This window comes from Phaenicophaeus curvirostris, chromosome 16 (assembly GCF_032191515.1).
Source record: "Phaenicophaeus curvirostris isolate KB17595 chromosome 16, BPBGC_Pcur_1.0, whole genome shotgun sequence".
Classification (NCBI taxonomy): Eukaryota; Metazoa; Chordata; class Aves; order Cuculiformes; family Cuculidae; genus Phaenicophaeus; species Phaenicophaeus curvirostris.
Window position 1 is genome coordinate 12,752,783 of NC_091407.1, and position 16,408 is coordinate 12,769,190.

Sequence of the window (16,408 nt, forward strand, 5' to 3'; positions counted from 1 at the left end):
ATGAAAGCCAATTATGTGGTGACAAGAAATTCTGTCTGGATGACACAAGGATTACTAAAACTCAAAAGAATTATTTTGTAAAAAGGAATGTTCTCGGAATGCTGGGTTGTGAACAACTTAGAGAGGAAGTGACTGAGGAAAAAAACAGCTATGAACCTAACCCAAGCCATAATAGAAAAAAAAATCTCGAAGCAAAGAATTCCACCTGCAGAGTCATATAGATATTAAAAATATTAATTTCTCAAAAGTACTTACAATTTGTGAAATTCAGATTGAAGTATTTTGCTTTACATAACATCGTTTAAAGAACCATGGTTTTATAAGAATCGTCACAAAATGCATACACAAATGAAAAAGTGACACTTAGGTTAATTTTTATTTGAAACCAAATCTTACAGGCTAAGCTGAAAATCATAAAATTAACAACTTTACATCTGACAGACTATGATTTGAGATATGTGGTCAAATGTATGTGCCTACGTACTAAAAATGAGTAATGCAGCATCTAGAATACAAAGCTAAGGAAACATCGGAAGCCTGCATCTAGGAGTCTACACAAATTATAGTATTTATAATAAGATCACAGAACCTGATATAACAAAATGCTAAATCCAATTACCACTATTTAGCATTTTACTGATAGGAGTAAGTCTAAATTGGCCAGTGGCCAAGTGCCATATCTCCATTAACGGGAAAGCACTGAGTTAAGACACATAAGATGCCCAACTGTCCTTGGCCAAGCATAATTTTTATTATTTGAACTAAAGGACAAGAACACTCTCCACAATTTACTATTAAAAATGTTATGTACATCTTTCCAGTCATCACCCATTACCGAGGCATAGGATGATGTGCAAGTTAAAAAAAAGTCAGTGTCAGACAATTCAGGATCTGTCTATCTTTATAAAACTCTTAACTCTGCTAGTTCAGACACACTGCACCATCACTAAAACAGCAAAACATTTAAAATAAAGATTCACAGGAGTAAAATGAAGCCCATATTTACAGATTCTGGTCAACTGCAATATATCTTGCTGATGCTTATTAGACAGCATTTAAAACTCTGATAGGAAGTAAAAAGTTATCCTGAAAATAGGTGCAGGACAACATATAGCGATACAGAACACAGAAAATGCTGCAACAATAATTTCAGGCAGTGCTACCCAAAAAAAACCCCAAAGGTTGTTCACTTCACAGTTTTAAAAGGTTGATACTTAAATCAGGAATACAACATAAACTGTATGAATATAAGTATACTCAATTTTCATAACATTGTATTAAGATTATAACTATGTGACTTAGAAGTCAGTGGAGTTATTCTGCATTCAGGTTTGTGTAACTTTGTTGAAAGTGTGGTCCAATACAATGGGCCAGAACTGTGTTTAAAAGCCTTCTAAAGACACTTGAACAGGAGATGGCATAATTTCTTTTCTCGGGTACTGATACATAATTTTTCAGCTTTTACACTTCTAACCAGACCAATTAGAAATTTAGTTTGCAGAAACCTTTTTACATTTAGTTCACAAGTACTGGAACTTAGGCAGACTATTTAAACCATATGAATACTCATTCTTTAAACTGTTTCTGACCCATACACCAAATCAAAGCAGCAAGCTTACTAAATAGTCTCTCTCTTACAATAACAGTAAAATCACAACAAATACATTTAGAGAAGCTGCAACGATAAAAGCAGAACAAATTAATCATTGATGTCATTACGATAAAGCATATGCCCATTTGGATTGAATATGGTCAATCATTTTTCATATACAAAACCCAGAAAAGGATTATACCAAGTGCCAGAAGCACCTGTCTTCAGATTCTTTTAGTGTCAGAAAACTGTAATCATTACAATATCATTTTCAGGCAACTACATGTGTGCAACAGATTCAGCCTGACAAAACAACTGAATCAAAGTTTCTAAACTTAACGTTTCCATTAACGACAGTGCTCAGAAGCACATTTTAAATCACCTTTTGAAAATTTATATTTTCCCTATATAATCTGCTTGGTACTGGAAATATCCCAGAATATAACAGAAATGTCAAAGGTCTTATTTCAATCCACTAGGAATGCCACAGAAAAATAAAACTTGCAATATCTTCACTGGAACAAGAAACATGAAAAGTTTCACACAGTTTTTTAGGTAGCTTGATGATATTCCTAAGCCAAGTAGCCTACTTTTAAGCAAGGATATTCAACAGACATACTAAATAAAGAAGCTGTATTTAATTTTCACTTCTGTAGCACAATGAGTAATCAAATGGACTAAATCCTACTATAGGATGTGGTAGTTATACTTAGTATTTATTATTTTCCCTCTTTATTCCATACATATCAACAAAGCCCTGAATTATTCTCTACCTATGAATCAAAACAAAACACCCACAAGAAAACAATCTTTCTAAAAATAGTATGTGTCTGTCACATAAGTTTTGATAAGTTTTTAATATAGGGCATATATAAAAAGCAAAACTCGCATATCATGTAATCAATACATTAGGCTTCTGGTATAGATTTTCCTTCTGTCTCGGCAAATAACTCATAACTTTGGATCAAATAATTTAGGAACATTTCTAATGCCTACTCTGAAGTAATGAAATGCATTTTCATGATTTGCTTTAAAAGAATTTGGGCATTAAAAATATTTCTTGTCAAAAATATTACAGGACCAATGGTTTCCAGGGAATTTTCTGAAATAACTGCCTTCCCATCTTTCAAAAGCATCTCATCTTTGCCTTGTTGTTTTCTGGTTGCTCATAAGCTAAAATCCCAGGGCAACATATTTTATTGTTTTAATATCTGTCTGACGCAAAGCAAAAGTATTCTCTGGTGAGTGCTTATCTGTCATGTGTACTTCCGTGAAAGGAATATCAAGACAAATAAGATGTTCTAGGGCATATCATGGGATTACGAATTTGGCACTGACTGAATTCTTTTTAAAAATAGTTGAAATGATAAAAACAAGAAATATCTATACTGATAGTTTAAGGATGGGAGCATTGGGGTTTAAATATTTTAATTAGAAAGGTTTTATACTATTTTAGTATGAATAGGGAATGAACTTTCAAGTCCATAAATGGGTCAAACAAAATGAGAGGAAAAAAACATTCATAATTGAAACAGTTAAAACAGAAAAATTCTATTCTAATGATACAATGAACTGTGAACTTACTTTGTATTAATTAAATTCAATGTAACGGCCTTTTCTATATTGAAATGAATAACCACTGATCTGGAAATTCATTTAGACCATTAGGTTAATTACAGAAACTGATGGAAGTTTTATCAGGCAATTACAATTAAAGAACAAGAACAATGCAGGACAGATTTATAAGCATTTGTACCACCTCAATCATTTTTTGCTGAATTCTACAACCACTTCTTACAACATGGTAATCAATAGATCAGTTAAAAACTGGGCCATCAACTTCATTTGCCCTTGAGTACGATAACACAGAATAAATTAATATCTGATTTCTGTATTTTTATATTTTTCTTCTCTTCATTCTGTCACTTTATTGCAAGATGGAAGATTTATTTATTTTTAATAAAAGATGAAAATTTATGGGAAAAGAGTACATATATTCTGAAGCCAATAAGCATGCTTAATAAAGATGAAACAACACCAACGTTTAGGAAATGTAAGGCAAAATTGACATCAATTTAAAATGTACTCGTGAAGACAAGGCAAATTTCTCTTTTATGGACATCCAAAACATTTGGAAAATATAGGCAGTCATCTACACCTCATTCTGAATAAAGGCGAGTAGCAATTTGCTATTCTATCATATGTGTTAACTATTCAGTCCAGTGAATTATCCCTTTAATATGTGCTCAGAAAAATCTGCTGGTAGTTACATACCTGATAACTCAAATATCTTTATTTTTACTTGGAGTGAAAATAAAACCTAAAAGCTATAAAGATCAAAGTTCTGATTCACAGAGTGAAAAATATGGAGCTGCCTTTGAACTTTTATTAAAATTTATTAATCTCTTGCCATTGCCTCCTGTGTGACCTGGGTATGCACAGCTAAATTTTTGAAAAATGTGATGCACAGCTTTAGGCTGGCTTCCTTGCTACACCAACTACTGCTTAGTGAGCCCGAGAATGATTATTAGCTATTCCACAGCACAAAAGTTCTCTGCTGGAAGCTGCATCTCCTTCTCCATCCCCTGCCCTTTCATGGTATGGGAAGTTATCAAGAGAACGGAGCCAGGCTCTTCAGAGGCACACACTGGGAAAACAAGAGACAACAAACATAACTTGAAAGAAGATACATTTACACTGCTAGGACACTCAAGCGCTGGAATAGATGACCCAGACAGGTCGTGCAGCCTCCATCCATAAAGGTGCCCTGTGCGACCTGGTCCTTCCAATCTGAATTATTCTATGACTTCATGTCTTCCTTCTTTCCCATGTTTTCGCTTTCATTCACTTCTATTTCTTTCACATTTTCAGGCACTTCTACATTATAGAAAAATGGGGAAAAAAGGCAGTAAACAGTTTTTAAAAGTCCTTGCATAAATTCAGATTACTATTTTTGCCTTTTTCAACCATACGTACCCAATTATATTACTGTCCTTTGTAGAATAGTAATACAGTTATTCAGTAAAAGAACTTTATTCTTCTTTTGAGTCTTGCTTTTGTCCCGTAGGGTCTTGATATTCTCATAGATCCTATTCTCAACGGGTTTGGTTTTAAAAATGTTCCAAAATTCTTCTTAGCACATTTCTTATTTAACAGAAGATACAAATTTCTTCAGGATTTTAAAATTTCCTGTGGAAGCAACCAGTCTAAAGAAGCATGTGCAAAAAAGGACCGTCAGCTACATGCAGCCAAACTCTGATTCACTAAGTTTCAGAGAGATGTCATAAGCCTTCAGGAAGCCTCCAGTGAATGCCTGCTTACTCGCTGGGACTTGGTGTAGTCTAATTTTTAATTTCTGGGCATATCTCCATCCAATACTTGTCTACATTCTGCATTAAGATGATGATGAAGTATTTAATGGAATCCAGTTGTATTAGTTTTGTCCTTCAGATGACAATGTTATGGGAATCTACAGCAGCCAAGGTGAAACCTTGAGCCTCCTCACATTGGTTGTCTGAGTAAGGGAAAGAATATGTACTACCAAGGGATGTGAACACATTTACATGCTGAAACTATGCTTCCTACTTAACAAATTATCTATTCCCAGAAGAGACGTGGAAATGAAAAACTGATCCAGGTCCCATCTTCTGCTTCAGCATAAGAGAACAGATGAGGCATGAGAGACTATTGCTACCGATTTGTTCCACTGCTTGCAGAAGAAACGCCTCATTTCTTTCTGTATTATGCAAAGGGCCAGAAGTGATGGAAGGAAGCAGAGCCATGTTTCCATCCTCTGACATATTCGGAGGTGTAACTAATCACTGTGCTGGGAAATGTACAATGTGATACATAAAATATATCCTGGGGAAATAAAACATCAGAAGGGAAAGAGCAGCTCCAAAAAATGCACTCCTCTTCTTGACTAGTCAAAAAAAATGGGGTAAAAGTGTTTAGAATCATTAGAGACCACTAGTGACCGATAAGCTAGCCAAGTTAAGAAAAATACATGTTGCAATCATATTTCAATCCTTCATTCATTATAGAATATAACTTGGGAGCAAAATACAAACAGTCAAGTTAAAGACAATGACATTTCTAAAAACGTTGACTAACCTCTTCCAAAGATCTGAAAATTCCTACAAGCCATTAGCATTTAATGAACTCCAAACCTCTCAGATGGCTTTAAAAATCTCAGCTGACTCTTTCCCTTCTGTTAAAACAATTTCATATTTAAACCTTCTTAATTTTTACATTGTAAGCTGTTCTGAAATATTACACAGTTACAATATTGACAGTAACAGAATAAATGATTAACAAATTACTCAAAAATGAAGGCTACAATATTGTTGACCACATGGAAAAATAATAGTAATAAATATTAGTCACATTAATGTTGACTTATCAGATATTTCAATATTACCAACGTTCATAAAAATGAAGTAGAGAAGATCTTTAAAATTCTAAAAGAAAGAAAACGAGACCAAGCTTGAGCTTCATTTCTATTCACTTCTTTCTTAGCAGAATTTTTTACAGAAATGGAACTATGTTATGCCTTCACTGAGATTTTTGTAATAAGTAGAAATAAAAAAATCCCAAATTACAAACACTAGTAATTTTGTATTATTAGGAGTTGTGACCCTGTGGGGGAAACCATAGTCTGGCCATATGAAATGCTATCCATAATAAAAGAAAAATTATAAAATTATAACTTACAGTCACACAGATTCAACAGAAGTGCAAGAATTCCTCCTGCAAGGGTTGCTAGCAATCTCTGTTATGAAACTGTGTATTACACATTGCCCAGTGGGCAGCACACAGGCAAAGTCTGTTTACTTATATATTTGGCATAATGGAAAACAAACAAGTGTTTGTTAGGATATCATTATTCAAGGAACACCATTGCAAAATAAGATTTTTCAAAGGGATTGACTCATGAGACATAACGGAAACAGTGAAGTACAGAGCTTAGCTTGCTATACAATGACCACCAAGGGATTTAATAATCGTAGAAATACTGTACAATGTAAACAGCAACCTCAGAAATAAATTTACTATGATAGAACTCCGAGAGATAAACTTAAGATTGGCTTTATTTAGAGTAATTTCCAGAAAATTAAAAAACAAACATTGCCCCAACTCCTCCTAAAGAAACTCCCTAACATTGAGATGTATGAAACGCTTGTATAATTTTGGAAAAGAATCTTCAGTCAAAGACCAGCAATTTTAGTCAGAAGTCTGCTGTTTCAGTCAAAAAGGAATAGTGCACTACCTAGGTAGTACAGGGCACACTGATTTAGACATTAAGTACTTCATCTTTGTGTTTTTACAAGAATTTAAAAAAATTGCTTGGGCAAGGTCACATAGTACAAAATATTCCTGGAGCATCTGGAAGCAAACACAGGTTTAATTGATACTTTCAGTTCCAATTTAAGAGACTTCAAATATTTTTTTTAGCTCATTATGTATTTGTAGACTGCTGATTTGAAAACAAACCCCATATTTATACCAGAAAAGCAGTGGCTCTAGGGATGATAATTCATAGCATTTCACACAAGAGGGTTACATGACTGCTGACGTGATCTTATGGAACTCTCTGGTTCTCATTCCTATTTTTAACTAATAAAAGGAATCCATTATTTCAGCAGTCTAGATAAGCTTTAAAAGAGTAGAATTGCATTCTAGATTGAATAGAATCTTCATAAAGAGCACATCCAACAAAGTTGTTAAATCAGACAATGTAAAATATTGTCTATACAGAGGGCTGCTAAGAAGACATTGCAAATGCTGCTGTTCACACTAATTCAGCAACCAGCAATTATTACTATTTCTTTAGGCTAGAGGCTTCTTATCTGACTAGTTTTCAGAGTGGACATCGATAGTACCACCAATGCAATCTAAAACGCCCTCAGTGGGATCACTTCCACCTCCACTTCAGAATTTTGGAGGACACATTTCTACTCCAAAGTTCTGTACATAAGAATAGCTGATAGCAGCATCCATTGTTTCAGCTTGTCTTTGCTATTTTTATTAGGGAAGCTTTTTACAATTCAAAATACTCACTTGCATAGAATCTTTTTTCTTTCGTAAAAAAGATCTGATATCTATTTGCTTCCTGACACAATCAAATTCTGGCATTATATCAGACTTTTTGTTTATTAAATAACAGTTGTGACCAGGAAGGAAAAAAAAGAACACAACTTCATCTTCTTCACAAAACAGAGAGTGCACAACAGTACTGGATTCCAAAAGATTTCAGTGTTACTGTAGAACTTCTGACCATTTCTGTACAACATTGCAATACAAGTAATTATTTTTTAAAAAATAAAATATAATTTGATGATAAAGATGCAACTAAAAGCACTAAATTATCTGTTGACATTACTTACATATGTTTATAAACACCACATTTATTTTTACAAGAACTATTGGGAAAGTTTACATTTTTAGGGGGCTTAATCCACATTAATGTGCTTTTGTCACAAAACAGAACAACAAAAGAGCGGCAACACTAGCTTACTTGTGGATGTGTATACTAGTGAACTGGGGGCACTGTACACGGGAGATCCCTCCTGGTTTGCCTGGCACAGCAGCACCCTGCCTACAAGAAAGAGAGAGAGAGTGGTATCTGCTTTTGGAATACTCAAACTAAACCTCAATTTTTCATCTCAGAACAGAAATAAATTCATAACTGGAGCAGCGCAATAAAGCAGGGGCACTCTTTGTCCTTTGACTTCAAAGCAGAAAGAGCCCCAATAAAACATGTACAACTTTACATTTGAAAAACCGAAATACAGACATCGCCCAAAATACAAACACCCTTTTTATCACATGAGGAAGCTGGTACCTGCCCTGAGCATTTGTAGGGCGCCCCAGCTCCTGGCCCAGTGGCTCTCTCTCCCTCTCTCTGGACCAGAAGCTGCCCGGGTAGTTCTCCTGCTAACAGGAGCAATCGACACCACCACACCGCCCACCTATTGACTTCTCATCTCCCCAGCTCTGGCTGAAATGAGAAGCTACTTCAGCAAACCCAGCAGACAGATCAGACCACAAAGCTCCCATATACAGAGGCCAAGTATGATCTGAGTTACATCTCTTAAATTAACACAGGTGCAAGTGAAATAGAAACATTACCAATACATGTCAAGATTTCAGATTTTTTTGCTCAAATGAGGAATACATAAGCATAAGGTACTTTCCAGCATATAAACTGGATTCAGAACTGAGAATAAAACCAAATTTAAAAACAACCAAACCCAAACAAATCGTTTTTTGTAAAAAAGAACAAAAAAAGGAAGAATAAAACCCAAATCAATTCAAAATCACATTTTCACAATGCATGCTTATTTTGAGCATATTACAGAAGTTTAGGCTTATTCCCTTTTTTTTTTTTTTAAATGAAGTTAAATTAAATGCCTTAGTATTTCAACACCATTCTTAAAACTATATGTCAGCAGTCTTAGCTGAACACAGATGCAACACTGATTAGAGGCAGAAACAACTGTACTTTCACCCCAGGAAAAAAAACTTCTGCACTTCTGCAACAGAGTCCACCAGGAAGGGCAGGATGTGACACATCAGTTTTACAGATATATGCATAGATATATCTGTATATATATACACAGACAAAATTACATATATACACGCACTGACATACTTCAATCTGCCAGGATCTGTGAACCATGCAATTTCAAAAATATTAAATTTACATGAAGACTTGTGAGACTTTTGAAACTGTGCATTGGCTTATAGGCAATGTAACTGATATCTATCATCAATATCTATCTTTCTCAGTTTTCCTAAAAAATCCACAACTGGAAGCTGTTAAATGAACATATACCTATTGAGATCCTAATGGCAAGCATCATTTTCAAAGTAGTAGAAAAGCAGGACCTATCAACACACTCATTTGACACTAGGAATGTGCACATTGGAATAGGGATGTATTAAAACTCTGCAGAGGCTTCAAAACTTGTGCTACTACAGAAGCCTGAAAGTGAGCTGAAGACATAGAGGCATTCATCCAGCTGAGTAAAAGCAGAAAGGAAAGGAATGATCAAAATCAGTTATTTTCATCCACGGTCCACAGGTATTTTCTGATTTTATCTCATACAAATCTAATTTTCCCTATTTAAGTCTTCTAATTTCTAATGGAAGTACTTCAAGACAGATGCTTTTTTTCATCTATGCTACTGAAGTGTATTTAATTTGTTGCATGGAGCTTTCTAATTATATTTTGACAATCTGCCTTCAAATTTGTACATAAAATTAATACTAATACCTAAACCACTATTATTAGATTCTGTTAGAAAAATATGGAACTTTTTAATCTACTTTTGTGAGACAAGATTATTTCTGCTGCATGTAATTTTGGTATTAAAAATATTTAAATTGCATTTAATACAACTGGGGAAAGGCTGAATTATTTACAATAAGATCTTCTGGATAAACTTCAGAACACTGAAACAATTTATAAAATCCCTAAAGAGAAAAAAAATATTTTTCCTTTGGAATACTAAGTTCTAGCATAACAGAATAAAGGATGGGTTTTGTTTTGTTTGTTTGTTTTTTGTTTTTAACAAAGAGGATTGTAATATAAAGTTCTTAATATTTCTGATCAAACTGTAATTTAATAATATCGTGGAGCTGAGGAACTTCAAAACTGCAGTCACGCAAGTGTTCATCCTTAATTGTGTAGTGTCTTCTGTACCAACATATGTAAGGCTGGTATTTTCTCATTACAACAACCTGCATGCTTTTTTTTTCTTTTGTACAGTACGAGCATCTCCCTTGTTTTGGTCAAAGCAGACACGTGGCCAGCAATACAGGAGTTTGGAGATCATCAGCAGAAAGCCCTTCCTGACTCACTCTGTCAAGAGCATCAGAAAAATATTAGCATATATATCTGAAGAGGGTACAGACTAGAGGCACACAAGAGAGCTTTAGACTGAGCAGGGGCAGAAGAGAAGCCGAGGCAGTGAGGGTGTGACTGCGAGAGCCCGCAGAGCATGGGAGTGTCAGCTGAGCGCTGCCGCAGGACTGCAGAGATACCCCGGACCGATTCACCACTCATCCCTGGCATACAGGCTGGTAGCATGGGCAAACACATACTTTTCAAGATAAAAAATATTCCCACTCATACTTCTCTTCCTCCTATGTTTTCTCCTACAGATCACGATTAAGAATGTACTGTTTGATTAGGCCCTTTACAGAGGCACTATAGTTATTTTGAGAAAATAATTACTCTAAAAATATTCAGGGCTGTGAGGATAATTATGTGAAGTCATTAATACCTGAAGAATACTGAATATTCAGTACCCAGCAGTTCCAAGATACTTGATTTGAAGTATTTTGATCGGTATGGTTGGACTTGAAGATCCGAAGGGTCTTTTTCAACCTGGTGATTCTATGATTCTATTTATCTAGTTTGTTATACTTTCAAAAATAAGTTTTGGTTCATATTTCTTATTTAAATGATTAATCTAAATTAATCTTCAGAACATAAGTGGAAATATCCATACACTAGTGATGATACACATACTACTCACTGGTTCATACATGACATATGACAAAGTTCATTGTATTTCTCAAGTATTCAGGTAGCTAAGAGGTAGTACCCAGGATCAATAACAGGTCAACTTTCCAGTACGCTAGAATGGATTTTAAATCACTTCTGTAAAAAAAAAGCTTTTAGGTCTAGCTGGAATCACTGCATAGCCAACACTACAGAGAGATTACTAAAAGTAAAAAGCTGGAATAGAATCATAGAAGCATAGAATACTTTGGGTTGGTAGGGACCTTAAAGATCACCCAGTTCCAAGCCCCCTGCAAATAAGTTTAATATAATTTGCTCAACTACCTGGAATCTCTTATAGCATCCTTCGTGGAAGTCTAAATTGAAACATTTTCAGCAGAAAAAAAAAAATCACACTATTAGTTAAAATTACACTGCCAATGTACAATTAACAGTGCTGCAAGGCCCTGGTCAAGGGAATAGCTCTCTCCTGTCACAGGAAACTTTTGGAAACCTTCACTACCAGAACTGTATAAAGTTGATATACCATTACTGAGAACATCAGCTTCCAATGCATTGCCTCACAGTACAGATGGTTTTAGTACCTTTGCTCACAAGACAAAAGTTTCCAATTTATCATGCTGGTATTTATTCCCTCAGGATTTGGGGAGTTTATGAAACGAAAAAGGACAGAAGTGACACCGCAGTACTCTTACAACCAGGGCAAAACCCCAGCAAGTTACAAGTGAGACAAAGGGGAAAAAAAATATTTCCTGCTTCCACTCTGGGAATCCTAAAAACCACAGCTTCCTATAAAGCTCTTCAGAGAGCTCCAAAGATGACAGTGGCATGGAGTTCTGTAAAACGTGCAACTACCTCCATCAAGATGTTAACCACATCGGCATTTTCAGTGCTTACGTCTCATCAAGCCAATATGCGGGGCTGGTCTGCACTGGGTATTAGCACACTAGGTAGCTACAATGAGAGCTTATAATATAGGAAACCAAGCAAGCTACTACATACAAGGAAATTTAGTGAAGATTACATCACGCTCATCCATTGTGCACCGAGTTCCCCAGGTAAAGCAGCTCTTCTTTATACATATTTATTCTATTGTGTTACCAATAACAGCATCTTACTGCTCTTGGCAACTAAGTATCAACTCATACATACAACAATATTATTTACGAAGAAAAACCCAACAAACCCACAAGAAAAAGTGAACAAAAGCTAAAAATATGTGTCCCATTTTGTCTATTTTATTATAAAATGTTATTTTATAACTCTAACCTAAAAGCTGCATTACTTACTAAATTCAGTGATTTGCATCCCATTTTTCCTTTCTCCCAATACAGCTGCCTGTTACATAGCTTGATATTCTCTCTGTCAGTCTGATCACTGTTCTTCTTTGTACCTTTTTCTAAAACTATTATTCCTATACGCTTAATTCATCTTCAATATACAATGCATGAAGAAAAATATAAGGCTGCATTTCTCATGAACGTATCAGGAGATTTGCTAGCGTATCAGAGATTCCCATAAACAATCCATGTCTGCTCCTGATTTACTGTTCTAAAAGTGTAATTTAATATTGGGCTTTCCATACAGAAGCAGCATTATCTTTGTTCTGGTCTGAAATATTATTCCACGATAGGTTATTTCAAAATGTGTCATAGAAACACCTAACTAAAAAGGCCACTGTTATACAATGTGTATGTTAGTTTCTATTGTCCTACCTGACTAGGGAATTCAAAGAGAGTATCTTGAATACATAATAGTTGCAAGTGTTCTCTTGATTTCATTATCTATAGTCAAACTGCTCAGCCTTACGCTTTTAAATGTGCTGATAATTCCCAATAAAAAGTGGTTTGTAAGCACCTACAGTTATTTAGGACCTTTCTATCAACAGAATAATACTCCTCAGATTTTAACACAAACATTCATGGATAGTTGACACATTGAATTGTTTCATCTGTTATTAAGAAGGAAAAGAGTAGCATCATCCAAAAAATACACATCTCCTTTTTGTCCAATATTTTAAAAATATTAAGAAAATCCTACATTTAATTCCCTCAAAATTATATATAGGGTTTCATTTAATCAAGAGAATTGGTAGAAAAGTAGAATATAAAGTAGCTGATGTCCAAATGTGAGGTCCGTGAAGTCCAAATCAGTAACTATACTGCCTTCTGACAGCAAACTTGAAATACATTCAATTATTGAATAAGCTGGGTGTACTTCCCACTGGTAATGAGACTTTCTGCTCTATACATACACTTATACATATGTAATAAGTACCTGACCCACATATAATCTCAACTAGGTTATCAGAAGCAAGGAGGGGGAAAAAAACCCACAAAAACCAACCAGGCTGGGGTGGTGGAGGTATGTCTCAAAGACATTTTATGAGATTTCTTCATTCAAAAATTCTGTTACTTATGATGGATGCCAGTTTTCCTTTAATCACTTTTCTAGGCATAGTGCATGTTCCTTTATTATCACTTCTCTCTCAAAGTGTCACAAAAACACTCAGTGAACTTAGGCAATGACTCAGAGAACAATGACTCAGGCAACAGCAACACATTACAACAAATGTAATTTGTAAGCCATCCTTCCAATATTCTTTGCTGTTCATGTCATTCCAGGCTTTTGGGAAACAGATCTCTCTTGTCTGTAATTTACGTTCAGTGTCCAGTATACTAAGTCACATATCAGGGTTGGTAGATGTTTATATCATATAGGCAAAAATCAGATGAGCAACTAAGTCTGCAGCTCTCCTGATTCCTCTTCTCCCCACCTTTTCCTTCTCTAGCATCTGTAATTCATCACAAGGTAATAAGGATCTCTCCTTCTCCAAGATCTGATATACTATATGCAGTCATCAAGCTACTTACCAACATGTCTGGTAGTGTCTTAGACTGGAAAAGACCTTGTGAATAGCACAGGGAAGCAGAAAATTCTTTTAAGCTCTGCTCCCATGCCAACATCCTTTTCCTACATCACAACACAATGACTTGCTTTAAGGCTTCACTTACTTCACAAATTGTAAATTGAATGTATATTCACTACTGATCCAGTAAAATTCTCAAAGACTGCCTTAGAAAACATACCTTGCCAGTGCAGCATGGCATAATCGCTGGGGTTTAGTGGCAAATTTAGGCTATGCCAGGGTACTACTGGTATTTGGCAAAGTAATGCCAGCTTAAAACCACACACTGTGTGACTGACTTCTAGTTTCATTAACATGCCAACCTTACTGCAGATGGGCTGTATTTCGCAGGAACAATTTATGTAATGTTTTCATTCACAATGTAAAACTCTTACAATCAACTGCCCTTTCCAAATATAATTTAAAAATGATTAATCAGCCACAGACATTCCTTGTCTCATAACCAGAATGAAACCACTATGTCACACAAACTCAGCAGCAGCTTGTACAAAAACGCATAACAAGCCTACAGAATTTACTGTGCCTATTAGTGAAATTTTATCATTGCCGTCCAAATGTAAATCTGTATTCACATATCGTCACCAAAAACTTCTAAAACCAGAAATGCACTATATAATCAAGTGAAAAATAGAGTGGTACTGTCAGTATTGCCCATTACTATCTTCCCTACAAAATATGTTTACTATATATTTATATATTTGTATACACACAAACTCAGGTGCACACAAATTGAAAATCTTTCTACATCCATCTAGCAGACTAAAGGATGTGTAAATGATGGTTACACTTGGATAATTGTAAAATGATCTTGGTTCATTTTTAACTTTGAGGAAAAAAAAAAAACAACATGAGAGAAATGCTGAAGTATAAATACAAACTCCGAGCTGGAATTACACTATTCTCAAAATAGGATAACTGAGAATATAAAAATACATTAGTATTCTGCTGATAACTAAAATGAGTCACATTCATACACCTGCCTGATGAAAAAAAGACTGCAATATGAATAGAATCACAGAATAAAAGAAACTGGAGCCTTTCTGCTCAAACACGAACACTACAGTTTCACCGTGACCCTGGAAGGATTACAAGTAGATGCGTTTATACTTTATCCTCTCATATTGTGTCAAGACACTATTTTCTGTGTAAATTACCTATTTCAGTAAATCGATAGCATAGAGATGCAAATCTAATGCAATTAGATGCAGAGATGCAAATTGCTAATCCCTCAGTTCTATTTGCTTACCTCAATGGATGTTGGTTTTAACTTACAAATAAATTCTATTCTGAATGACAAGCTAAGAATATAAAAGAACAAAAAATTGAATCATCATGCATAATCCTGGCTTTAGTGACTCAATTTCTTCCCTAGCCCATTCAGGTTCCAGAATTTCAGTAGCATGAAAAAACATCATAAAAATGGTAACGCAATGTTTCCAAACTTTCCAGAACACTCACTTTTACTAGAAGCAGTTGTCTGCTTGAAGAATTCCCCCAAAACTATTTTCACAAAGAAAATCTGACAGTGCCAAACTGGCAGAGATTGTGCCATCATAAAGCACAGCTTCATCTCAGCTACCTCCACAGATGAGTAAACGAATGAAAACTCAGTATTTTGAAATTTACTCTCAATAAGTATTATGAAATGTAATTACAATGCAAATGTGTCAGGGATTCTGTTATCCAATGCCCAAAATGGGAAAAAAAATGCAGAAGATGAAACAGAAAGCATTAGTGATATGTTTGGAATACAATTCAACACAATCTAAAACTGCTTTAGCATTAATTTACAGATGTAATCAAGGTTTAACACACAGCAGAGTTGTTTTCCATTCCACTTAACTGTATTAAATTTACATTTCATATATTACTTCATTACTTTACATTTCAGAATAGTTTGTCTGCCTGACCGTCCATCCTAACACATGGATCTTCCTAACTTTGTTATTCTTTCTAATCAGAGGAATTTATTCCTTTGCATAACTGCTATTAAATTATCTAGCATTGCAGATATCCCACCCAGTCCTGAACAAACAAGTTTTTTAGTGATGACCTTGTAGCTTGTCTTAAATTTTCCTCTGACAGACTCGTAAGCCATTGCTTTTTGCATATACCCATAGCTGATATTTGAACTACATTCTCACTTTTTACTCTATCACACAACTACTATGCACATTGTAGCCTATACCTTGTGTCCAGACAGAGCACATCCAGGCTAAGCACTATCGTCACTTAATTGGTGGGACATTAAGAGGAGCTATAAAACATCTGGTTTTCTATCCAGCTACATCAAACCTACATCACATACAGTCTGGAGGATTTAATCCAGACCAGGTTTAGTCTTGTCCCTTGATGC

At 35.1% G+C, this 16,408-nt stretch overlaps 1 protein-coding gene across 37 annotated transcripts in view; it reads right to left on the reverse strand.

The window, feature by feature from the left end:
* The window catches only part of RBFOX1 (RNA binding fox-1 homolog 1), an 862,353-nt gene that overhangs the window by 53,740 nt on the left and 792,205 nt on the right, over window positions 1-16,408 (reverse strand). For 29 of the 37 annotated variants that reach the window (XM_069870196.1, XM_069870217.1, XM_069870190.1 and 26 more), the window contains one exon: window positions 8,109-8,189. The exons of the other annotated variants lie outside the window; for them this stretch is intronic. In XM_069870196.1, the coding sequence (XP_069726297.1) occupies window positions 8,109-8,189 (81 nt within the window). The remainder of the gene's footprint in view (window positions 1-8,108; window positions 8,190-16,408) is intronic. 37 annotated transcript variants of the gene reach the window in all.